The 23,152-nt window shown below is 38.9% G+C and overlaps 1 protein-coding gene across 7 annotated transcripts in view; it reads left to right on the top strand.

Moving 5' to 3' along the window:
- Positions 1–23,152, top strand: part of ANO6 (anoctamin 6) — a 237,352-nt gene that overhangs the window by 76,809 nt on the left and 137,391 nt on the right. For 5 of the 7 annotated variants that reach the window (XM_055251354.2, XM_055251352.2, XM_055251351.2 and 2 more), the window contains one exon: positions 16,878–16,957. In XM_055251354.2, coding sequence (XP_055107329.1) covers positions 16,878–16,957 — 80 coding nt within the window. Of the gene's footprint in view, positions 1–7,823; positions 7,861–16,877; positions 16,958–23,152 lie in introns of those variants that run through there. The other 2 variants (XM_055251355.2, XM_055251356.2) reach the window with 2 other exon arrangements.

Genomic DNA, 23,152 nt, shown 5'->3' on the forward strand with positions numbered 1-23,152 from the left:
GAACTTTGACAAACCTGAAAAAAACAAGAAATGGGGAAAGGATTCCCTATTTAATAAATGGTGCTGGGAAAACTGGCTAGCCATACGTAGAAAGCTGAAACTGGATCCCTTCCTTACACCTTATACAAAAATTAATTCAAGATGGATTAAAGGCTTACATGTTAGACCTAAAACCATTAAAATCCTACAAGAAACCCTAGGCAATACCATTCAGGACATAGGCGTGGGCAAGGACTTCATGTCTAAAACACCAAAAGCAATGGCAACAAAAGCCAAAATTGACAAATGGGATCTAATTAAACTAAAGAGCTTCTGCACAGCAAAACAAGCTACCATCAGAGTGAACAGGCAACCCACAGAATGGGAGAAAATTTTTGCAACCTACTCATCTGACAAAAGGCTAATATCCAGAATCTACATTGAACTCAAACAAACTTACAAGAGAAAAACAACCCCATCAAAAAGTGGGCGAAGGACATGAACAGACACTTCTCCAAAGAAGACATTTATGCAGCCAAAAAACACATGCAAAAATGCTCATCATCACTGGCCATCAGAGAAATGCAAATCAAAACCACAATGAGATACCATCTCACACCAGTTAGAATGGCCATCATTAAAAAGTCAGGAAACAACAGGTGCTGGAGAGGATGTGGAGAAATAGGAACACTTTTACACTGTTGGTGGGACTGTAAACTAGTTCAACCATTGTGGGAGTCAGTGTGGCGATTCCTCAGGGATCTAGAGCTAGAAATACCATTTGACCCAGCCATCCCATTACTGGGTATATACCCAAAGGACTATAAATCATGCTGCTATAAAGACACATGCACACGTATGTTTATTGCGGCACTATTCACAATAGCAAAGACTTGGAACCAACCCAAATGTCCAACAATGATAGACTGGATTAAGAAAATGTGGCACATATACACCATGGAATACTATGCAGCCATAAAAAATGATGAGTTCATGTCCTTTGTAGGGACATGGATGAAACTGGAAAACATCATTCTCAGTAAACTATCTCAAGGACAAAAAACCAAATACCACATGTTCTCACTCATAGGTGGGAATTGAACAATGAGAACTCATGGACACAGGAAGGGGAACATCACACTCTGGGGACTGTTGTGGGGTTGGGGGAGGGGGGAGGGACAGCATTAGGAGATATACCTAATGCTAAATGACGAGTTAATGGGTGCAGCAAAACAGCATGGCACATGGATACATATGTAACAAACCTGCACATTGTGCACATGTACCGTAAAACCTTAGGTATAATAATAAAAAATAAAAATAAAAAATGAAAAGAACTTCAGGCAGGCTTAAGCATAACACTTTTTCCCCTCACATTTGCAATACAAGTAGCTAATGTTTGTCAGGTATTTACTATGTGTAAGTAACCAGGCTAAACACTTCACATGCCATAATTCATTTTATCCTCAAGAAAACCCTGAGGGGTAAATACTAGTCCCATTTTCCAGGTGCAGACACTGAGGGGGATAGGAAGGTTGAATGATCTAAGCTCCCGTGGTTAGGAAGTGGTAGGTCTGGGATTTGCATTCAGGTCTGTCTTACTCCAGCAGCCAGTCTTATATTAGTTATGCATTCATTTGGTCAGTCATTCAACAGATTAATGATGGATCACCTAACATGGCCCAGGAACTATCCTAGGTGGTTGGGATTCAGCCATGAACAAGGTGAGATCTCTACTCCTATGGAACTTACATACTTTATGTGTAATTACTAATTAAGTGCTAAAGGAAAGTACAGCAGGGCAAGGTAACAGAATGGTGGCCCTTCTCCGGGGCTGCTTAAATTAGGATTTCAGGGACAACCTGTCTGAGACAGGGATATTGAACAGACAGCTGAATAATGTGAGAGAGAACGCTACCTAAGGCCAAGGGGGCAGTGTAATATAGTCGTTAAAGGCATAACCTGTGAGCTCCGGGGTTCAAATTTTGGTTCCACTGCTCATTAGCTGTGTGATCTTATGCAAAATAGCTGACTTCTCCATGCCTCTCCATCAGTGATATGAAGGTAACTGTTGTACTTTTCTTACCTTGCAGAACTGTTGTGAGAATGAAGTGCGTTCATATATGAAAAGGACTTAGCTATAGAATAGACACTGGAATCTACTGCACGCTCTTAAGCGTGAGCTGTATTATTCATAGAAGCCCTGTGGGAATGGTGAAAAGTAGCTGGCTTCTGGGTAGGTTTTGAAAATTTGGCGGACAGGATTTTCTGAGAAATTGGATGTGGGAAAATAAGGAAAAGGAGTCAGGGATGACATCGGTAATTTTGGTCTGGTTAATCTGGTTAATTTGGGGGCATTTACTGAAGTGGGAAAGGCAAGGTATAGCAAACCTCTTTGAGGGGAAGACATAGTGGAGGGTAGATATGATAAAACTGGTATGCTTCTTGATGTGTTGGTCGTTTGTTCATTGTGGAAAATTTGGAAAACATCAAGTGTTAAGATAATAAAGATCACCTGACATCCCACTATTCCTTATCCTTTTGCTTACGTTTTTTTTTACCCCCATACAAGTCTTAGATCATATAATACATAACAGTTTTTAAAATTATATACCCTTCAGTTTATTGGAAAATGGCTCATCGCAAGTGGGAGAGTTAAAGTAGAGGTAAGATGGTAAAAGCCCCAGCACCATGAGAGTCCCCTCCACCCAGATGGTCGTTATGGACTGAAGCCTCACAAGAGCTCTCCCTAAGGACAGCAGAGCATGTAGCAGATCTCATTCCTGCTCACCCATCTAGGTGTTAGAAAGCACCTACTGCCTGGTACAGCCTAGCCTACAACAGCTAAAGGATTATTTTTTTAAAGCTACACTTTTTTGTGTGTGGTGGTGCAATGCACATAATCTAAAACTTACCATTTTAACCATTAAGTGTATAGTTCGGCACTTAAAAGCATTAAGTATATTCACATTGTTGTGCAACCATCACCACCATACATCTCAAGAATCATTTTCGTCTTGAAAAAGGTTGTTACTGAACTACTAATTAAGCAATATTGCCCCATTCCCCCTTCTCCTGGCAACCTCCATTCTACTTTCTGCCTCTGTGAATATGACTATTCTAAGTACTTCATATATGTGGAATCCTACATTCTTTGTCCTTTTGTGACTGGTTTATGTTACTTAGCCTGATGTCCTCAAGATTAATCTATGTTGTAGCATTTGTTGAATTTTCTTCCTTTTTAAAACTGAATAATACTCCATTATATGTTTTATTACCCATTCATCAGTCAGTGGACACTTGAATTGCTATTGTAAGTGTTGCTGTGAACATGGATGTCCAAATATTTGTTTGAGCTCCTACTTTTAATTCTTTTGGGTATATATTATAATATATAACTGTTTTGTTTGTTTGTTTTGTTTTGTTTTGAGACGGAGTCTCGCTCTGTCGCCCAGGCTGGAGTGCAGTGGCGCAATCTCGGCTCACTGCAAGCTCTGCCTCCCGGGTTCATGCCATTCTCCTGCCTCAGCCTCTCCGAGTAGCTGGGACTACAGGCGCCCGCCACCATGCCTGGCTAATTTTTTGTATTTTTAGTAGAGACGGGGTTTCACCGTGGTCTCGATCTCCTGACCTCGTGATCCACCCGCCTCGGCCTCCCAAAGTGCTGGGATTACAAGCGTGAGCCACCGCGCCCGGCCCTGTTTGTTTTGTTTTGTTTGACGGAGTCTCCCTCTGTTGCCCAGGCTGGAGTGCGGTGGCGCTATCGCAGCTCACCACAAGCTCCACCTCCTGGGTTCAAGCCATCGTCCTGCCTCAGCCTCCCAAGTAGCTGGGACTACAGGTGCCCACCACCACACCCGGCTAATTGTATTTTTTTTTAGTAGAGACGGGGTTTCACCGTGTTAGCCAGTAATATATAACATTTTATAATTTACTTTTTCACATAGAGATATATTGCTGAAATTTTCTATCGTGAATAGTCTTCTATAAATTATTTTAAATAATTACATTATATACAATCATATAGCTGTATCCTAATTGATTTAAGCAATCAAGTATTTCCTAGTAGAATTATAAGATCAAAGGGTATGAATTATTTTATTATTACCTTTTTTTTTGGACGAGGTCTCACTCTGTCTCCCAGGCTAGAGTGTGCAGTGGTGCAATTTCAGCTCACTGCAACCTCTACCTCCCAGGTTCAAGCTATTCTCCTGCCTCACCTTCCTGAGTAGCTCGGATTACAGGTGCCCACCACTACACCCGGCTAATTTTTGTATTTTTTCAGTAGAGACGGGGTTTCACCATGTTGGTCAGGCTGATCTTGACCTCAGGTGATCCACCCACCTCGGCCTCCCAAAGTACTGGGATTACAGGTGTGAGCCACTGTGCCCAGCCAGGTATGAATAATTTTAAAGCTTTTGCTATACTCACCAAATTGCTACCCAAAAAGCTTATACCACCCCACACTGCCAATGTGTGTTTATTCCTAGCATCTTTGCTAATATTAGATATTAATGACTATTTTCTGTTCATTTGGATAGTTAAAAGTGGTATATCAATTCTGATTTTCCTTTTATCCAAATTTAGGATTTACTTTCTGGGTTAGAGTTTATTTGTAGCTGATCACTGGGGAAAATACTAATTTGGTAAATACTCAATTTGTGAGATGATTAGAGCAAATGAGACCCTATGGGGTCTTTCCCTTTTCCAGTCAATTAGTTTGTCATTTGAAGGTAATTGGCCAACATTTTGCTCTGTGTGTATATAACAAGCAGCTATACTGAGGTTTTGTGTAATCTGTTATTGGGTGCTGAATATATTCTTAGTTGTTACAGGTTCACAATTCCTTAGAATTCAAACATCCATTAAGTGCTGGAAAAGATTTTTTTGGTAATTCATTTGGTTATAAAACCTGACAGAGCTGAACTCATTTGATGTAGGTATCTGACCTCAACCAACACAAGACTATTTACATTTTTCAGTATCCTCCCCCTCATATGAATATTTATATTATCTGGCTGCAAAATATGAATGCGTTTGGGTAAGGTGTGCTGTTCCAGACTTCACTGGGGATGCATTAGTAATGGAGACAATATATACATGTAAATTTTTTTTTTTTTTAATTCTGAAAAATTCTGAATTCTGAAACACTAGGTTTTGGCATCACAGGTTTTGCATAAGGTTATGTGAACCTATAGTGGTTTTTTTTTTCCTTTCATTTTTATGTTCTCATTCCCTCTAGGCAGCAAAAACTGGTTTTGAAATCAGGCCTACTCTGATAAGTTAAGCACGAAGTTATGACTTAAATGTGCTTTGAGCTGAAAGACAATAGGAATTTAAAGTGGTGTCTTCTTTCATCCCCAGGCCATGTGCAATCACTGTAATCTGGGAACTGACAGGTCAGTGACTAGAACCAAGTTTCAGCTAAGCCACAACCAGTTGCAAACCCAGGATAATGTTGAACTGTGAGCCCTGAGGGTCTTAGGAGACCTGAACCAGTTAGACTGTGAAGCAACAGTAGTAGTGTTCCGGAATGTTATTGGAACATATTTCTACAATTAATACTGTTTGTCCTTTATAGAATATCAGCTGTCTAAGCCAGGCTTTTAAAATACCAAATTGGCAAAATTAAATAACATTACTCTTCAGGTATCTATTTTTAATGGTAAATCTAAGTTTTTAAAAAGTCTGTTTATTAAATGCTAAAAGTTGCAGAAATGAAAAAGCAGATCCACAATTTCATATGAGATTGCAAGTGGTCCAAAACAATTCTGAAAAAGAATAAAGTCAGAGGATTCATGCGTTCTGATTTCAAAACTTAATGACAAAGCTACAGTAATCAAAATAGTGTGGTCTTGGGTACAGATAGATATATAGACCAATGGAATAGAATCAAGAGTCCAGAAATAAACCCACACGTCTATGGCCTGACTGGTTTTTGAAAAGGATGCCAGATACACTCAATGAGGAAAGAAGAGTCTCTTCAACAAATGGTGCTGCAGCAACTGGATTTCCACATGCGAAAAGAACAACGTTCAATCCAACCTCACGTCACAGACAAAAATTAACTCAAAATTGATTAACCCACATGCAAGAGCTAAATTCATGAAGAAAACATAAGGGATAGCCGGGCATGGTGGTGCATGCCTGTAATCCCAGCTACTCAGGAGGTTGAGGCAGGAAAATTGCTTGAATCCGGGAGGCGGAGGTTGCAGTGAGCTGAGATCGTGCCATTGCACTCCAGCCTGGGCAACAAGAGCAAAACCCCGTCTCAAAAAAAAAAAAAAAAAAAAAAAAACCACATAAAGGAAAATCTTTATGACCTTGGATTTGGCAGTAGATTCTTAGATATAACATCAAAAACATAAACACCAAAAAAATTAAAAATAGATAACGGGACTTGACAAAATTAAAAATTTTTGTGCATCAAGGGATATTAAGAAAGTGAAGGCAGCTTACAGAATGGGAGAAATATTTGGAAATCATGTATCTGATAAGTCTTTAATATCCAGAATATATAAGTAACTCCTGAACACAACCAAAAGACAGACTTGGAAAATGGGCAAAGGACTTGAGCATTTTTGACGTTTTTCCAAAATAATATGTACAGATATCTAATAGCACATGAGGGAATGCTCAACATCATTCACCATTAGGGAAGTGAAAAGCAAAACCACAATACCACTTTACACCTACTGGGATGGCTACTTTTTTTTTTTTTTTAATCAAATAAGAACACACAAAATAATAAGTGTTGGTGAGTATGTAGAGAAATTAGAACCCTCATACATTGCTGATGGGACTGTAAAATGGTGCAGGCATTGTGAAAACAATTTGGCAATTCCTTAAAAAGCAAACATAATTATCATATGATCCACAGTTCCAAATCCTAGATATACACCCAAAAGAATTGAAAACAGGGACTCAGATACTTGTATAACAGTTCCCATCGCAGCATTATTCACAGTAGCCAAAAGGTGGAAACAACACCCGTGTCCATCCACAGATGGATGGGGTAAACACAGTGTAGTATATCTGTACAATGAAATATTATTCTGTCATAAAAAGGAACAAAGTTCTGATATATTCTACAACTTGGATATACCTTGAAAACATTATATTAGGTGAAATAAGCCAGAAACAGGACAAATATTGTATAACTCTATTTATGTGAAATATATTAAATAGGCAAATTCATAGAGATAGAAAAAAGATTAGAGATAACTAGGGACTGGGGAAAAGGGGAAGGGGAAATGGAGAATTCATGCTTAATGGTTAGAGTTTCTGGGGTGATCAGAAACATTTTGGAAATAGTGGTGACGGCTGTGCAACGTTGTGAATGTAATTATTGCCACTGAATTATATATTTAAAATGGCTAAAGTGGCAAACTTTATGCTTATATATTATGTTACTGCAATAAATATTTTTTAAGGTGGTAAGAGAACTAATGAATTCATGGTAAATCTGATAGGTTTGCGGTGTACATTGAGTTTTTCTATAAAAGCATTAGGTAATCCAGTTGTGTGTGAGAATCAATAATGTGATAGTTGTTTCTGGCTCTTCCAAAGGACGCATGTTTAACTTCTAGATGTATTTTTAGAGCCGAACTGTTGGGGCAGAGGAGGCTTGTGGGAATAGGGGAAGACTTCATAAGCAGAGCTGAAACAACACCAAACATGGAAATGTTACAAGGTGGAGAAATTGTGCTTGCTGAAACTCTTCTCAGAAATATTGCTGTTTGTGGATGATAGAAATCTTCGGAGTTGTCACTTAAGGTAGAGGTAGGGTGAGAAGCGTCAAGGACTCCCCGAATTGTCCGTTCCCCCTTTTGTTCTGCTGTGGAATGTTTTGTGCTGCTGGTAAGAACATGTTCCTATTTGGTGAGTTGCTGGAACGGTGAGCAGTGGGCAGAGTGCAGGGGAAACTCCTTTTTTATAAATACTGTCCAAATATTTGATGAGTATTTGGTCTTGAAGGGACACTGTATTATTAGTCTGCTTTGTGTGTGTGTCACAGTATGGTGCAATGCAATATGGTTCTGGAAATAGAAGCACTCTCTTATTATCTAAGCAATTACATTTTGAGGAATTGAAGAGCACTAGTAACTGTACTGGAGTGACAAATTTATAATTAATTTCATCATTCATTTTCTCATTTATTGAGCATCTATAATATGCAAGGTATTGTTTCATGTTCTCGGAATATAGAGTTGAATAAGACAATGGCTTGCCCTCTAGGAGCTCATGGACTAGTGGAGAAGAAAAACAATGACCACATAGTTTTCTTGTGTTAAGAATGATCAACATCTATCTTTTCCCCAGATTTTATCTTCCATAGTGGTGGGCAGTTGTCAAAAAGTAATCATATGATAATTTTGAATTCTGTTCAATGTGAGCTGTAAATTTTGCTTATAAAAATCGCTCTTTTCAAAAAGAAAAAAACCTTTTTCCTATAATTGGGTGTCCAACTGAAAAAAATACTGTATTTTATTTTATTTTATTTTTTTGAGACAGAGTCTCGCTCTGTCGCCAGGCTGGAGTGCAGTGGCGTGATCTCAGCTCACTGCAAGCTCTGCCTCCCAGGTTCACACCATTCTCCTGCCTCAGCCTCCCGAGTAGCTGGGACTATAGGTGCCCGCCACCATGCCTGGCTAATTTTTTTTTTTTTTTTTTTTTTTTTTTTCGTAGAGACGGGGTTTCACCATGTTAGCCAGGATGGTCTCGATCTCCTGACCTCATGATCCACCCATCTCGACCTCCCAAAGTGCTGGGATTACAGGTGTGAGCCGCTGCGCCTGGCCAAAATACTGTATTTTAATAGCCGATAATGCAGTGATTGAGTTTTTGGCTCCACCTATAATAATGTGGCAGGTTTTACTAGACATCCAAATTAGTGCTATAGGAGCATGAAGTGGAGGCAAGTAACTTAACCTGGCACATAAGCAGTGACACTTAAATAAAAATTTGAAGAAAGAGTAACACAGGGGATATGGGAGTGTGCATTCCAGATAGGTAGAAGATAGTTAAGATGAGGTTGAAAATAAGAAGGATATAATTTAGTGACTTACCAAAATATTGATAGTGAAGGAAAGAGAAAGGTTACGAATGGCTCCCGCTTTTGGATTGGGGAATTGAACTAATGATAATACATTATTCAAGAAGGGTAACACAGCAAAGGGGAACCTTTGAGGAAAAGCCGTTTTTACTGGAATGCAGAGAGAATATTTATTAATTTTCTGAATTGCCAAATGTATAGTACTGGACCCTGGCCATGAGTAAAAAATGTTCTTAGCCTGACAAAGTTTACATCTTCATGTATGACTTTTTTTTTTCCCCTTCTTTTTTTCAGAAGCAGTAGCTGAAATGGTAATAACTGTAGAAATACCTCTGTTGAGAAGGGGGCCAGGTGCAGGGAGGGAGGGAAAGCTCCTGTCTTAAGAAAGATGGGAAAGACAGAGAACTGTAATGAAAACTATCAATTCGAATTTGGAATTTGCATTCTAGAAATGATTAGAAGAGACTGCCACTTTTTTGTTAATGTAAATATTAAGTCATTGAGTTTACTTGCCAGTAACAAACTGGGGTAAGAGACTGATCCATCCAGATTCAGACATTTCCTGATTGACAGTTCTTTTCATTAGAAACAAGTAACCAACATTGCCCAGAACGTTGTAGTTATTCAAAAATGTTTGCTGAATTAATGTTATCCCTTTCTATACTTAAATTTATTTTAATATTTAAAAAGGGAATGAAGGACAGGGATTGTCAAGATAGAAGTCAGAAGGAAAATTTGGTGCCTAATGAGGCAAAGGATGATAAAATGTATTAAAAATTGAAGTGAAAAATAATGACAGCCAGTATTTATATAGTACTTAAGAGTCTTCAAGTCAGTTTCATATATATGTCAGTTAGCTTATTCTCCACAGTAACCTTCTGATGTAGGCATTATAATCTGCATTTTATTGATGAGGAAACAGACTTAGCATTAAGTGATGTGCCTGAGCCTCAGAGCTAAACCATGTAGCGCTCTTATGATTCAAGTCCATTGTCCTATGTAGCAATACATAGCCATCATGCTCTTGAAAGTGACGCTTCTGTCTTTGTATTTTATGTTTTATTACTAACATTCTTTGCATTAATAATGACTGAGTGGCTCTGTTTTAAAATCTCGTTGTAATATCACAAGGCCTATACTCTGCAAGCCTACAACCTCCTGCTAATATAGGAAGTAGAATTTCTCTCACCTCATTGTTCACCAAAATATAGCAGATCCTGTTAAACTGAGACCAGAGAAAGAGATATTGGAACCCCTTAGAACAATTATGACTACCAGAGAATGATGCAGGAGCAGGGGGGCAGGGATAGACTCAGCTGAAGTGATGTGGGGAGTGAGACTGGGCAGGCCCAGCAATCTGGAAAGCATGAAGTGACGGGAAATGGTGGGCCCTGTATGTGGTTGCTTTTACTCTCTTTTATTTATTTTGTTTTGTTTTTGAGATAGAGTCTTACTTGGTTGCCTAGGCTGGAGTACAGGGGTGCAGGGGCCCAATTTCGGCTCACTGAAACCTCTGCTTCCTGGGTTAAGCAATTCTCCTGCCTCAGCCTCCAGAGTAGCTAGCTAGCATTACAGGCATGTACCACCATGGCCGGCTAATTTTTTTATTTTTAGTAGAAACAGGGTTTCACCACTTTAGCCAGGCTGGTCTCGAATTCCTTACCTCAAGTGATCCGTCCACCTGGCCTCCCAAAGTGCTGTGATTACAGGCGCTTTTTTTATTTTTTTGTTTTTATTTTTATTTTTGAAACAGAGTCTGTCACTCAGGAGGCTGGAGTGCAGTAGTGCGGTCTCAGCTCGCTGCAACCTCAGCCTCCTGGTTCAAGTGATTCTTGTGCCTCAGCCTCCTGAGTAGCTGGGACTACAGGCATGCGCCACCACGCCCAGCTAATTTTTGTATTTTTAGTAGAGACAGGGTTTCACTACATTGCCCAGGCTGGTCTCGAACTCCTGGTGTCAGGTGATCCACCCGTGTGGTTGCTTTTAGAATAATGACTGGTGAGTGCTGGCATTCAGGTCAAATATTAGATGTATGCTGAGATCCAGTTTTCAGAATCTAAAGAAGAGTTTCAGGTACAAGACAGCATGGCAGATCTCTAGATATCCTGCCCAATCTGGATATATGAACATATCCTCATTTGCAATGATACGGGCCATTCCTTTGACATTTCTTTAGTTGTGTACGTTGACTAGATCACAGAATTCCTGAGGTTAGATTCTGTACCCTCCTTATCTTGATATCTGTACTTATATCATCTAGCTCAATCCCTGGCACACGAATGTCTTTAGCCACTTGCCAGAGTACTGTATCTGTTTACCCTGTGGAGCTTTCCCGTTAGTTCTAATTGTGAATGCTATGTAAATTTCACTACATTGTTTTTTTCTTTTTTTTCTTTTTTCCAAATTGTATTAGTCTGTTATATCTCTATCTGGCTATATTGAAGCAGTTATTTGCTGATTTTTTAAATTCATACAATACTATTTTAATTTCTTATAAACTTATATCTAACATCAGGAGTTCTTTGGATTATTCACAGCAGCTCAGGAGACAAATGTATTTTAAAAGATGTGCGATTTTGGAATCAGGTTTAGATTCCCATTGTGTCACTTTGCTTGGTTAACTTTATGCAGCCAATAACCTTAATTATTCTTCATCTGTGAAAACAGGGACAAAAATAGGATTAAATAAGATAAGACATTTAGAAGTACCAGGCACAAAATAGTAGGTACATTTCTGTTTACGTGTCTTCATATCATTGAGTCTATTACATGAACTTAATTTATATAGTGCTTTATTTTTTTTTTTTACAACATGCTTGTGAATTGTCATTTATATCTTTGCACAACTTTGTGAGATAACCAGGGAAAGTAATGTTATCACTAGCTTTAGATAAATAAACTTGAGAATAAGCATTGCCAAGGATCATGCAGCTAAGAAATTACAGAATCAGAACTTGAACCCAATCAATCCCCTCAGTCTGTACCCAGTGCCCTTTGTGCCAGGCCTTGGTATACTTTTACTTGCTCTCTATATATTCACTATCTCTCTGATAATTTTAATGGCAACCAATCCCCATAACAGATGAGTCATTGGACCCAACCACCTGCCATGCTAGTGCTAAGTTGGATAAGTTGTGGATGCCTAACTCTGATTATCTTTATTCCTAGGGCACTACATATTAGGTATTTGGGGTTTTAACCAAGAGTTTCCTGAGATCATTTCGTGTTTTCTCATAGATAATAGATTGTCTAAGTTATAAACTTGCAGACAATGGCTCTTTTTATTGGCCAGTTTATATACGTCTCAAACAAGTTTGCTGTATAGATTTTCTCTTTATTTTACAACTGGGAGAGTGGATGTTAGTTACTCCATTTCTAATTGGTAGACAAGAAATCATGTGAACTGCAGCTTTCTGCTGAGGCTTCCAGTGTTGCGCTATTCATATGACCGAGCCTATAGAAAATTCTTTTGGGCCGTTAATTTTGGACTATCAAATAAGTCAGAAGTGGTACCACCAAGGACTTTATTGCTTCAAGTTCACTATACTAATTGCATTGATAAAAATTTTTAAAGTATGCTCTTTTATTTTTCACTTAAGTGTTATATAATTAATTCTATTGAATTTAGGAAAGGTAGCTATTTAGTGGGTTTCTTTTGACCCAAATCATCAATTATTCAATGTTTACCTATAGTAATCCAATTGATAGTATTCTTACAGTACTCCATAAATCTGTCTAGTGTGGCACTTAGAAATGACACTAAAATCAACATTAATTATGTCTCGGGTTTCTTTCTTCAAGAAAACGGAACCTTGTCTGGTTCTTCTTGGCTTCCCTAGGGCCTTACAACACAGTGTGCAAAATATAAAGTAGATTTTGATGTTTGTTGAACCTGATTTTGAACTGCACTTTCATTGTGCGTCCATGCAAAATCCCACTGACATATCAAGACCAAGGTTTCTGTCATCATATTAGAATAACTATTTTTTGTTTTCTAGTCAGCCTTTTGATGAATAGGTAATGTAGAGGTCTCAAATACTGTTGTTCCAAGTGCTGAAATTAAATGAACTAAACATGATGCCACTGAAGATAGTACTTTTGCTGTATAAGGCTGAGGCATAGTGACAGTACTAAAAATACATTTCAACATATTACGTTAAGAAAAACATGATTTATATAAGGAAAGAAATGAAATTAACATATTTGCCTTTTTAGAATTTTGTCCTGATTCTGCTCATTTTAATACAAACCTTCAGAGTCACCTTGATTTCGACTATTTTATTTTTGTTGAGAAATGAACTTTTTCAGTTGTGTTAGATTACCATAAATGAGAATATCAAACAGTAACTAGAGCCCCTCAGTAGTGGGAGTATAATTATCATATTGGCCTCATAAATCATTTGCTTCCCAGCACTCTATCAGGTGATGAGAGCAACAGCTGTGGCTTTGTTCTACCTAGAAGATGTTTCAATAAAGCCATTTCTGTTTTTATTCACTCAGATTTACAGTTATTTCTTTGTGTTGACATTAACCAGTGAATCTATTAGTTTCCATTACCAGCAGAATAACTAAAACTATAAATAGTTCTAATTTGTTTCACAAATCCATTCAAGCTACATAGATACCGTTTATTGGATAGAACATCTGGGTAATCTTGTTTGTCCTGTCTTTAGGCAAAATGCATACTTTCTTAAGCTTGTCCTTTCCTTTAGAAAAAAGAAAAAAATCAACTTTAGCAGCTCTGTCTGTTGACCTTAGATAACAGATAAATTGGGCATCTAATCATCTAGGAATCTAGATAAGATGCCAAGTCACTCCATCGGATTTATAATACTGGTGTAAAAAAAAAAAAAACCCCACAGTATTATATTTCCTTGTTTGCTGGTTCTGCCAAAAACCAAAATATCATAAATACCATAGATATAATTTCTTTAACATCTGTCTTAATACTATAAAAAGATTAGGTCTTTTCTTCCAAATGTAAAGCAAGCTGCCCAGCACCAACTTAGAACACACTTATCATAGCCTAGCATATAAGCACATTTTAGCAAGTTTTAAAGATGGTCTGTAGGAGTGTAATTATCTTGGACAACTGTTGTACTGGAATAACCAGTTTAGTATGTTACAACTCTCTCAGTGTAACTGACTGTGTGGTGATTACTATAGCCCTCCAGGAGTTCTCAGAGGCAAGCACCTTAATTTCGGCAATGTTGCAGCTCTTCAAGCCTTTCCTCATCTCATCTGTTTTCTGTTTCTGCTTTGGTTCACACATAGGGTGTCCTCTAATGAACTCAGTTTTTCAGAAGAGTTAGAATCACTTGATTGTACTGTCATTTCTACTGGCATTTCTTTTCAATTCATAAGTATACAAAGATGTGAGGTATGTTTTCCTCACATTCTGTGTGAACCTAAAATTGAATCCAGGCCAGGAGCAGTGACTCACATCTGTAATCCCAAGCACTTTGGGAGGCCGAGGCAGGTAGATCATGAGGTCAGGAGTTCGAGACCAGCCTGGCCAGTATGGTGAAACCCCTTCTCTACTAAATATACAAAAAAAACTAGCCAGGTGTGGTGGCGTGCCTGTAGTCCCAGCTACTTGGGAGGCTGAGGCAGGAGAATCGCTTGAACCCAGGAGGCGGAGTTTGCAGTGAGCCCAGATTGCGCCACTGCACTCCAGCCTGGGCAATCGAGGAAGACTCCATCTCAAAAAAAAAAAAAAATTCAAATATTACGAGATTTCTTGGTGAGGTGCCAAGCCTAAGTATTTGGTAACTGAATTGGCTAAGTTATTGGCTGATATTTTGGTTTTGTAAACAATCACGTAGAGATCTCTTATGATTCTGCCCTATATGTATGTTGAGTTTTCTTCTTTTGGGTCACTGAATGTTTCTAGATCAATAGGAACTCAGCCTTCTCTTCTATAAAAGCTTTTAATGGATTAAGGGAAAACATAGTACGCATTTTTAAAAGTCACTACAAAGCCGAGATAAATCATACACAATAAAATTAAAGCATTATTTATTTTTTCTTTTTGAGACAGAATCTTGCTCTGTCACCCAGGCTAGAGTGCAGCTGCCTGATCACGGCTCACTGTAGCCTCAACCTCCCAGGCTCAAGCAATCTTCCCACCTCAACCTTCTGAGTAGCTGGGTCTACAGGTGCACACCATCACGCCTGGCTAATTAAAAAATGTTTTAGTAAAGATGTCTCACCATGTTGCCCAGGCTGGTCTCAAACTCCTGGGCTTGAGCACTCCTCCTGCCTTGGCCTCCAAAGTGCTAGGATTACAAGTTTGAGTTATCATGCCAGCCAAAAGTAATTTTTTATAGTTTTATACTTATTCCATGCTCAAACTCTCCAGTTTTGAAAAATAAGTCCTTTATAACTGGTTTGTCCAAATTAGGATCCAGTTGAGGACCCTATATTGCTAGTGGTTATGTCCTTTAGGGCTCTTTAAATCTTATCTCCCTTTTTAATGTCATTGACTTGTTAAAGAAGCTGGACCTATTGATAAATGAGAATAGTTATTTAAACTTAAACATTAAATCTTTAAGCTTACTTAAATATTTAAGAATATCTCTTTACATTTATTCAGAACATTTTCTTACATAGCAAAAATTCTATTCAAATTTTTCCAAGTTAAAAATAAAAAAGTTCTTTGCATCTCATTTGTTTAAACCAGGATCCAGTCCAGAACCACATGCTGCAAATGATTGTTTTGTTAACTTGGAACAATTCATTTTATTCATGTCAGTAACTTGTTGACAAGATGAAACTACAGCGTCTTACAGAATGATCTACCTTCTTGATTGGGTTTCTCTGTCCCTCTAACACGGTACTTGTCCAATATGGTAGCCACTAGTCACAAATGGCTGTTGAGCTTTTGAAATGTGGCTAGTCTGAACTGAGATGTGCTGTGAGTATAAAATATACACTGGATTTCTAAGACTTAATACAAAAGAGGTAAAATATTTCATAAATAGTTTTTTACACTGATTATATGTTCAAATGATAACTAGGGTAGTATGGGTTAAATAAATTATGTTATTAAAATTAATTTCACCAGTTTCTTTTTTTAAGCGTCTCTACTAGCAAATTCTATCTGGCTCCCATTATATTTCTATCAGATTTAAAATAGCCAGGCATGGTAGCTCACTCCTGTAATCTTAGCACTTTGGGAGGCTGAGACAGGAGGATCACTTGAGGCTAGGAGCTCGAGACTGATTAGCCTGGGCAACATAGGGATACCCCCGTCTCTACAAAGGAAAAAAAAAGTTTTTTTAATGTTTTTTAATTAGTCAGGCATGGTAATACACACCTGTGGTCTCAGCTACTTGGGAGACTGAAGTGGGAGGATCACTTGAGCCCAGGAGGTTGAGGCTGCAGTGAGCTGTGATCGTGCCACTGTACTCCAGCCTGGGTGACAGAGTGAGACCTTGTCTCAAAAAAAAAGAAAAGAAAAGATTGCAACCCACAAAGGGACTCCACAGCAGTACCCTGACATGTAATAGAAAAAAGAACATCAGTAAAGTGTTCCTTAGTTAGACTTTTGTAACATTTGGTTGCTGTATACCAGCTAAATGATTTTCAGTGGTAGACCTTGCCTAGAGAATTTTAAGACCTAGTGTTCTACAACCCTGGCATCGTCTGGTAGATCCAATAGATGAAACAGCTGCTACAGATTTTTGAATATCTCTGATAGCTGAAAGGGTTAAATAATATAAACCTGTCAATGCACTACCAATGCTAATAACCTGGTCCTGCTGATTTAAAAGTAAAGAACTATGTGAGCCAGTGCAGGTTCATGCTTCATTCGTTTATGTATTCATTCATTTGTTTTTAGTGTTGGAAAACCTTGGACAGACGATTGTACCCGATTTGGGATCACTGGAAAGTCAGCATGATTTTCGAACCCCAGAGTTTGTGAGTACTATTCCTTTATCTTAAATTTGTATTCTTTAGCTAAGAGATTTTTCACAAAATGAGAAGAAAGTTTTTTTATGAATTCATTCCTTCAGTGGCTGTAATGCTACATAGATCTTATTGCAGGGACTGTGCGTTCAGAGCTCTGGTGTCTCTCGGGAATAGGTTGCTGAACTTGATTGTCTCAGCATCATGGTCTATAGGTTTGTTCTTCATATTGTTCATGTAATTGCAAATGGGAGTTCATTTTGTAATAAAATAGCATCTTGTTTCTGAAACTCCTGTTCCATTCATTGATACCATTGCTATCAGTATCTGTTGTTAGTAACTCTGGAAAGCAGTCTTTAAGCATATGCAGGTATATTGACCAGTGCCAGTCACTGGTAGTGAACATAGTCTACTTTCCCTTTCATCCTGGAGCTTTCAGTGATACAACCTACAGGTATCTTCTAGGGCTAGGAATATTCTGTTGGTTGTTTCTACCAGGAAAGGAGCTAAATGCTCCCACTAAATTGGACTCATTAAAAATTAGCCATGGTTCCTACCCTTAAGGAATTAAAAATCTTATTAGAAGCTACTGTGATTTTATTAATGCCTTGTTTAAAGAAAATTAAGCACATAGGATGCCTTGTGCAAAATATCCTTACTAAACAGATTTTTACATTAGGCTCATTTGGAGGGGGGATGGGAACAAGTGTTTCTGTGTCTCATGTACCATATTATTGCACCAGATGTGTAGGAAAAACATGCCAGGATCCACTTACATTTCCTGATTTTTGTCCCTGTTGCAAATGGCCTACCACTTTAGGAATGCAGAAATCTTTTTAAATTTATTTTCAAAGTGTGATGTACGATCACCACTCCAGTAATTGGCAGAGCACAATTGTATTATTGGTAAAGACCAAAAAAACCTCGTTATGTGCTTTTTCTGTTCTTGCTCACTCTTTATGGATTGCCTAGTCAATTCAACCAAGAGTAAAGAAACTAGAGAGTGCTCTGGACTGAAAAGGGATGGCACATAAAACTGTATCCACAATGCCATTTTATTTCAAAGTGTGGGACTCCTGTGGTGTACTAGCAGATTGCCTACTGTGAAAATCACCTGGACATAATAGAAAGACGTAGTATTCAATGACTTCCCTATTACATTCAATAAGATTTCTGGTAAAGGGAAATTGTGAATGCCCACCAATATTACTGCATCTTAAAGTAGCAGAGCAATTTTGTGGTTTTTCTAACTTTCACAGTTAGAGACCGAAAGCAGAATTGACACAGATATTTCACATTTGAGTATGATACTGGTAGACATTCATGAAGCTGCCTCTTGTTGTTTTATTTTTGGCTCCTTTTGTTGATACTTTTAAAGCAACATATCTAATCTAAAAAGAACTGTGTGCAACAAGGTGTTGGTGCACCTGGTAAACCTTTACATAGTTCGCACCAATTCCCTATGTGAAAATAAAAGTATTTTCCTCAAGAACAGCCTTGAGTGTATTGCGATGTTGCAGACTGGCAAGTCTCGGCAGTGTTGTTGCCACAAATAAGGCAGATACACTGATAATCTTCCTCCACCTTCAGCATTTTCTTGAGTACCACATTTTCCTTTTCAAAGTGGAAGAAGACAGCTAGTCTAAGCTAGAATGACCAGGGGTGGAACTCCGGGCTCACAGAATACATTTACCTTATTGAAAGACTTGTTTTCACAGTGAATCTGAGAACACCCAAGCTGGAAGGAGATTCTTGGGCTAAATCCCCACTTTTTTATTTTTCAGTCTCATGCTTACAGAATTATTGAGAGTCATATTGTTCGACTGCACTGATGGCATTGAAAACTGTTAATCACAATATCCCTGTATGTGTGGCTGATATCAGATTTCTATATCCTGGCTATTATCTTTCTCTAGTTACAGGTTCATAACATGTTCAGGAGAGAATCTGGGATTTTCTTGTGCTTCATGGATTTTCACACATCTGATGCTCATTAAGGCCACTTCTTTGTGTAACATGTAAATTGCTGTGTTTTCTCCTTAGCATCAGCTTAGCCAGTGTACTCCCAGTTCCACAGTAAACATAAACTGCTGTCTCCATGGTAAACAAACAGAAGGTGTAGAAGTGGTGCCTTGAGAATAGGGTGCCCAGGGGAATCAAGCATTATGTATAAGGTCAGCTCTTTTTGTAGGCAGAAGCTTACAGCATCAGTGAAAATGGGTGGCTCCCGTTGTATAGGCAGGCACATGCCAGGACAAAATCAGGTAAGTTGATTCAAGCCACATTTTAAAATCAGAAATGGCTGTCACAGTACAAACCTGGGAGCAGAAAGAACCCAAAGGCAAAGCAAAATTAAAAAAAGAAGACTGAAAAGAGGAATAAAAGGAGCTGAAAAATTAATATTCTATTTTTCTCCATCTGGCATTTTGGAAGGTCCAACTGCAGTTTGCGGAGTTGAACCGAAATAAAGCAAAGCCTAGTTCATGTTTACTCGGGCCTTATCCTCAAATAGTTCAGATTTTAGAAGGATCAAGAGCCTAGTGTTTTTATACAATGGGGTGTATTTATAGAGTTTGGCTAACAGGGAGACTAAAATGCTTATCATTATTAGTTCATTTCCTTCAGAATTTCTGTTTTTCTTTCCTTTGAAATGAGGCCTAAGAGAACATTGCCAGTTGAATAGTTTTGGCCGCTGGCATCATAAGCACATTCAAGTTTTCCTTCACAGCTCAGGTGTCTCTAATGTGACTAGTTAGGTAAAGCCAGCACTGCTGTACGGTGTGCGTAAATCACAGTGAAATAAATGCTGCTGTGAACCTCCAACGTGGCCTGGAGACCACAGCCTACCTTGCTGTTGGTGGCATCCCCAGTGGCTTCTTCTCTCGCTTGCTGTGGAGTTTGTCCATTGATTACCTGTCACCTGCATATCTGTGTTGCTCTTCTTCAGCTCCTGCCCCACTTTGCAGACTGAGGCAAATAAGTTTAGCTAAACTATGCAAAAATGGTAAGTGGTGAACAGAGATGTGAACATAAGGTGCATGTGTTCTTGCTACCCCAAAGCTTAGGAGCTGGGAATGTGTTGGAACTAGAAACTGTGACATAGACACACTCCAAAGTAAGGTGGGTGTGTGGGTAAAAGTCCAGGTGAAAGGGACCCGGCAAATACTGGCATTAGAACGTAACTTGATGATCTTGCTGTGGTGGGAAACTGTCTCAATCCTGGTTCAGTTTTTTGTTTAAGCACAATGAAATCTGTTTTATAACTTGTTTCATTAACATTTTATCATGAACATTTTCCCACACTGTTTTGTTTTCTCCAACGTTGTTAATTGTCTCTGACATTATTTGTTCAATATATTGATAAGCATAACTAATCCATTGTTACTTTGAAAGCAGTTAGTTCAAGGAGGATGTAGTCAGGAAAATGGTGGTATAGCGAGATGTTTTGGAACTATGTGAATGGTGACTATCATTTGGGGACATGGATGAAAATAGAGTAGGTGCATGATGACTCTGGGGAAGGGAATCAGTTAAAGTGAGGCTGGGAACTGAGGACCAGAGACTCAGATAACCTTGTAGAGTTCAGTCCTAACAGTAGAGACTGCAGAAATAGGCCATGTGATTCAGACTGAGGATGGGGAGGCGTCCACATGGTGATGGAGCAGATAAACATTGTTCTGCAATGTGGTTGCATGCAGGATATCCCACACTCCCCTTAGTTTGCCCAATCCCAGGTCTGGTTAAGAGCAGAGGAGATCTAAGGGGCAGTCATGGCTGGCCCATTAGGCCCCAGGTTGATTCAAACCCCAAGGAGTTGAAAAAAAATAACTGGAGATGCAGGGGGAGCAGTAATGGTCAAGGCTATTTCTAGAAACCCTGACTGTTGACATTGACCCAGGAACTCAGATGGGCCAGTTGCCTGAGTACACATGGGCTGAGGGATGGGGTGTGGGAAAGGATTCTGATCTAGCAGTGGTGAATCTGCTTGCAGCAAGCTGGAAGATACTGCCATGGGTAGAAATCAGGCTGTCGTCAACATGAAAACACAAAGAAAGAGAAGGCCAAGGAATTATGTTTTATGATCTGAGACTGACTAGTAATACCTCCATTTTCCAGCCTTTCTAGAACTCGAGGTTTATATATAACCCTACTGACTTTTGAGAAGCTGGAAGATTCTTACTGCCTCTGATCTCATGCCAACCGAGGATGTTTTTCATTGCTTAGTCTCTATGAAATTTGGAATAAATAATAAGAAAGAATTCGGGATGGCAAAAGAGTATTAGGTTTATAATAGGATAAATCAGGGAAAATGATGAGAAACCATAGGATTTAGAAAGCCTAAATAGAAAAATAGACTCAGGAAGATGAAGATTAAAGGGGAACAAATATGTGTCCCATTAATTAAACGTCATAGATACACAGAGAGAAGGAAGTCTGAAGAGTAATTATCCCCCTTTGAGATTTTGTGTAACTGACTCCCTTTTTGAAGGAACATACTACTTTATAGAAAAATGCTTTTGATTCCCTGAAATTCAATTTTTGATTATCTTCAACCATATGAAAACACATGTGATCCCAAGGAAGAGTTAAAATATTAATTTACTAAAATATTCATTCGATATCTACTATTTTAGGTGAAGAAACAGAAAAAAAAAATCCCTGCACTTGTGAAGCTAACATTTTGATGGGGGAGACATAAAACACAAAATAAATGTCCGATAATCCTTTAGAGAAAAAGTAGGGATTATTTGTGTGTATATGGCGGGGGGTGGTGACAGTTTTAAATAGGGTATTTAGGGAATATCTCACTGAGAAGTTGCCAAGTGAAAAAACCCCAACGTGCTGCTGGAGCAAGCTCTTTGGAAATCTGGAGGAAGAGCATTCCCAGCAGAAGGAGTAGCATAAACAGAGGTTTCAAGGTAGGAGAGTTTGTTAGATACACTTAAGGAAATGGAAGACCACTGTGGCTGGGAGTAGAATGAAAGATCGAGAGAATAATAGATATGAGGACTTCATAGGCCATTGTAAAGACTTTGGTTTTACTCTGAGTTGGGAAGTCATTTGAGGGGGTGCTGAGCCTTTGGAGGGTAAACTGGCAGATTTTGAGCAGAGGAGCAACCTGAATTGCCCTGTTTTCATAGGATCCCTTGGGTTGTCCTGAGAATAGATTATGAAGGAGCAGAGCAGGGGCAGAGAGACCTATTAGACTTTCTCAGGAATCCAAGTGAGAGATGGTAGTGGGTTGGTCCTGAGTGTTAGTTATGGTGATAGAGAGACATACTCAAATTCTGAGTACATTCTGAGGGTAGAAGCAATAGAATTTGTTGACAGATCAAATGTGAGCTGTGCAAGAAAGAGCAGTCAAGGAATGACTCCAAGTTTTTGGCCCTGAAGACTGTGAAGGAGCAGTTTAGGGAGAGGATATGCAGGAGAAAAATCAAAATTCTGTTTTGGATATGTAAAGTTTGAGACATTCCGGTGGAGATGTCAGTATGCAGTGGGATATATGAACCTGGAGTAAGAGTTAAAGAGGGGAGCCCAACCCCCAATCTGAGAGTTGTCAGCACACAGGTGATGTTTAAAGCCATGGGACTAAATGAGAGCAGCGAGGAAAGGAGTGAGATAGAATAGAGAGGAGATGCTGGACTGAGCCCGGGGGCACCAGTGTTTACAGGTCACAGAGATGAGGAAAAATCAGCAGGACAGGCTGAGCCAGGAGGAGCCAGTGAGGTGGGAGGAAAGTGAAGAGACTTGGAAGCCAAGTGAAGAAAGTATAAAGTAGGAAGGAATGACCAAATTCTGATGATGATGGAGAATTGACCATTGTATTTAACAATAGGGAAAAGACCATGACAAGGAGGGGTTTGGGTTGAGTGATAGAATCCAAACCTTATTAGAAAGGATTCAAAACAGAATGAGAGAAGAGGAACTGGATACAGAGAATTTAGGTAACACTTTCGTGTGTGTGTGTGTGTGTGCGTGTGTGTGTGTGTATAATTTTTTTTTTTTTGCCAAGCAAGAACACAGAGAAAGGGGGTAGTACCTGGAAGGGTGATTACCGTGAAGAGAGTTTTAAGATGGCAGGAATTACTGTTTGTCAGGTAGTGGGAGCAGTTCAGTAGGGAGAGAAAATCTGATGATGCAAGAGTGAGAGGGAAGGATTACTGGAATAATGTCCCTGAGAGGGCAAGAAGGGAATCCCATCTA

The sequence above is a fragment of the Symphalangus syndactylus genome, chromosome 17 (genome assembly GCF_028878055.3).
Source record: "Symphalangus syndactylus isolate Jambi chromosome 17, NHGRI_mSymSyn1-v2.1_pri, whole genome shotgun sequence".
Lineage (NCBI taxonomy): Eukaryota > Metazoa > Chordata > Mammalia > Primates > Hylobatidae > Symphalangus > Symphalangus syndactylus.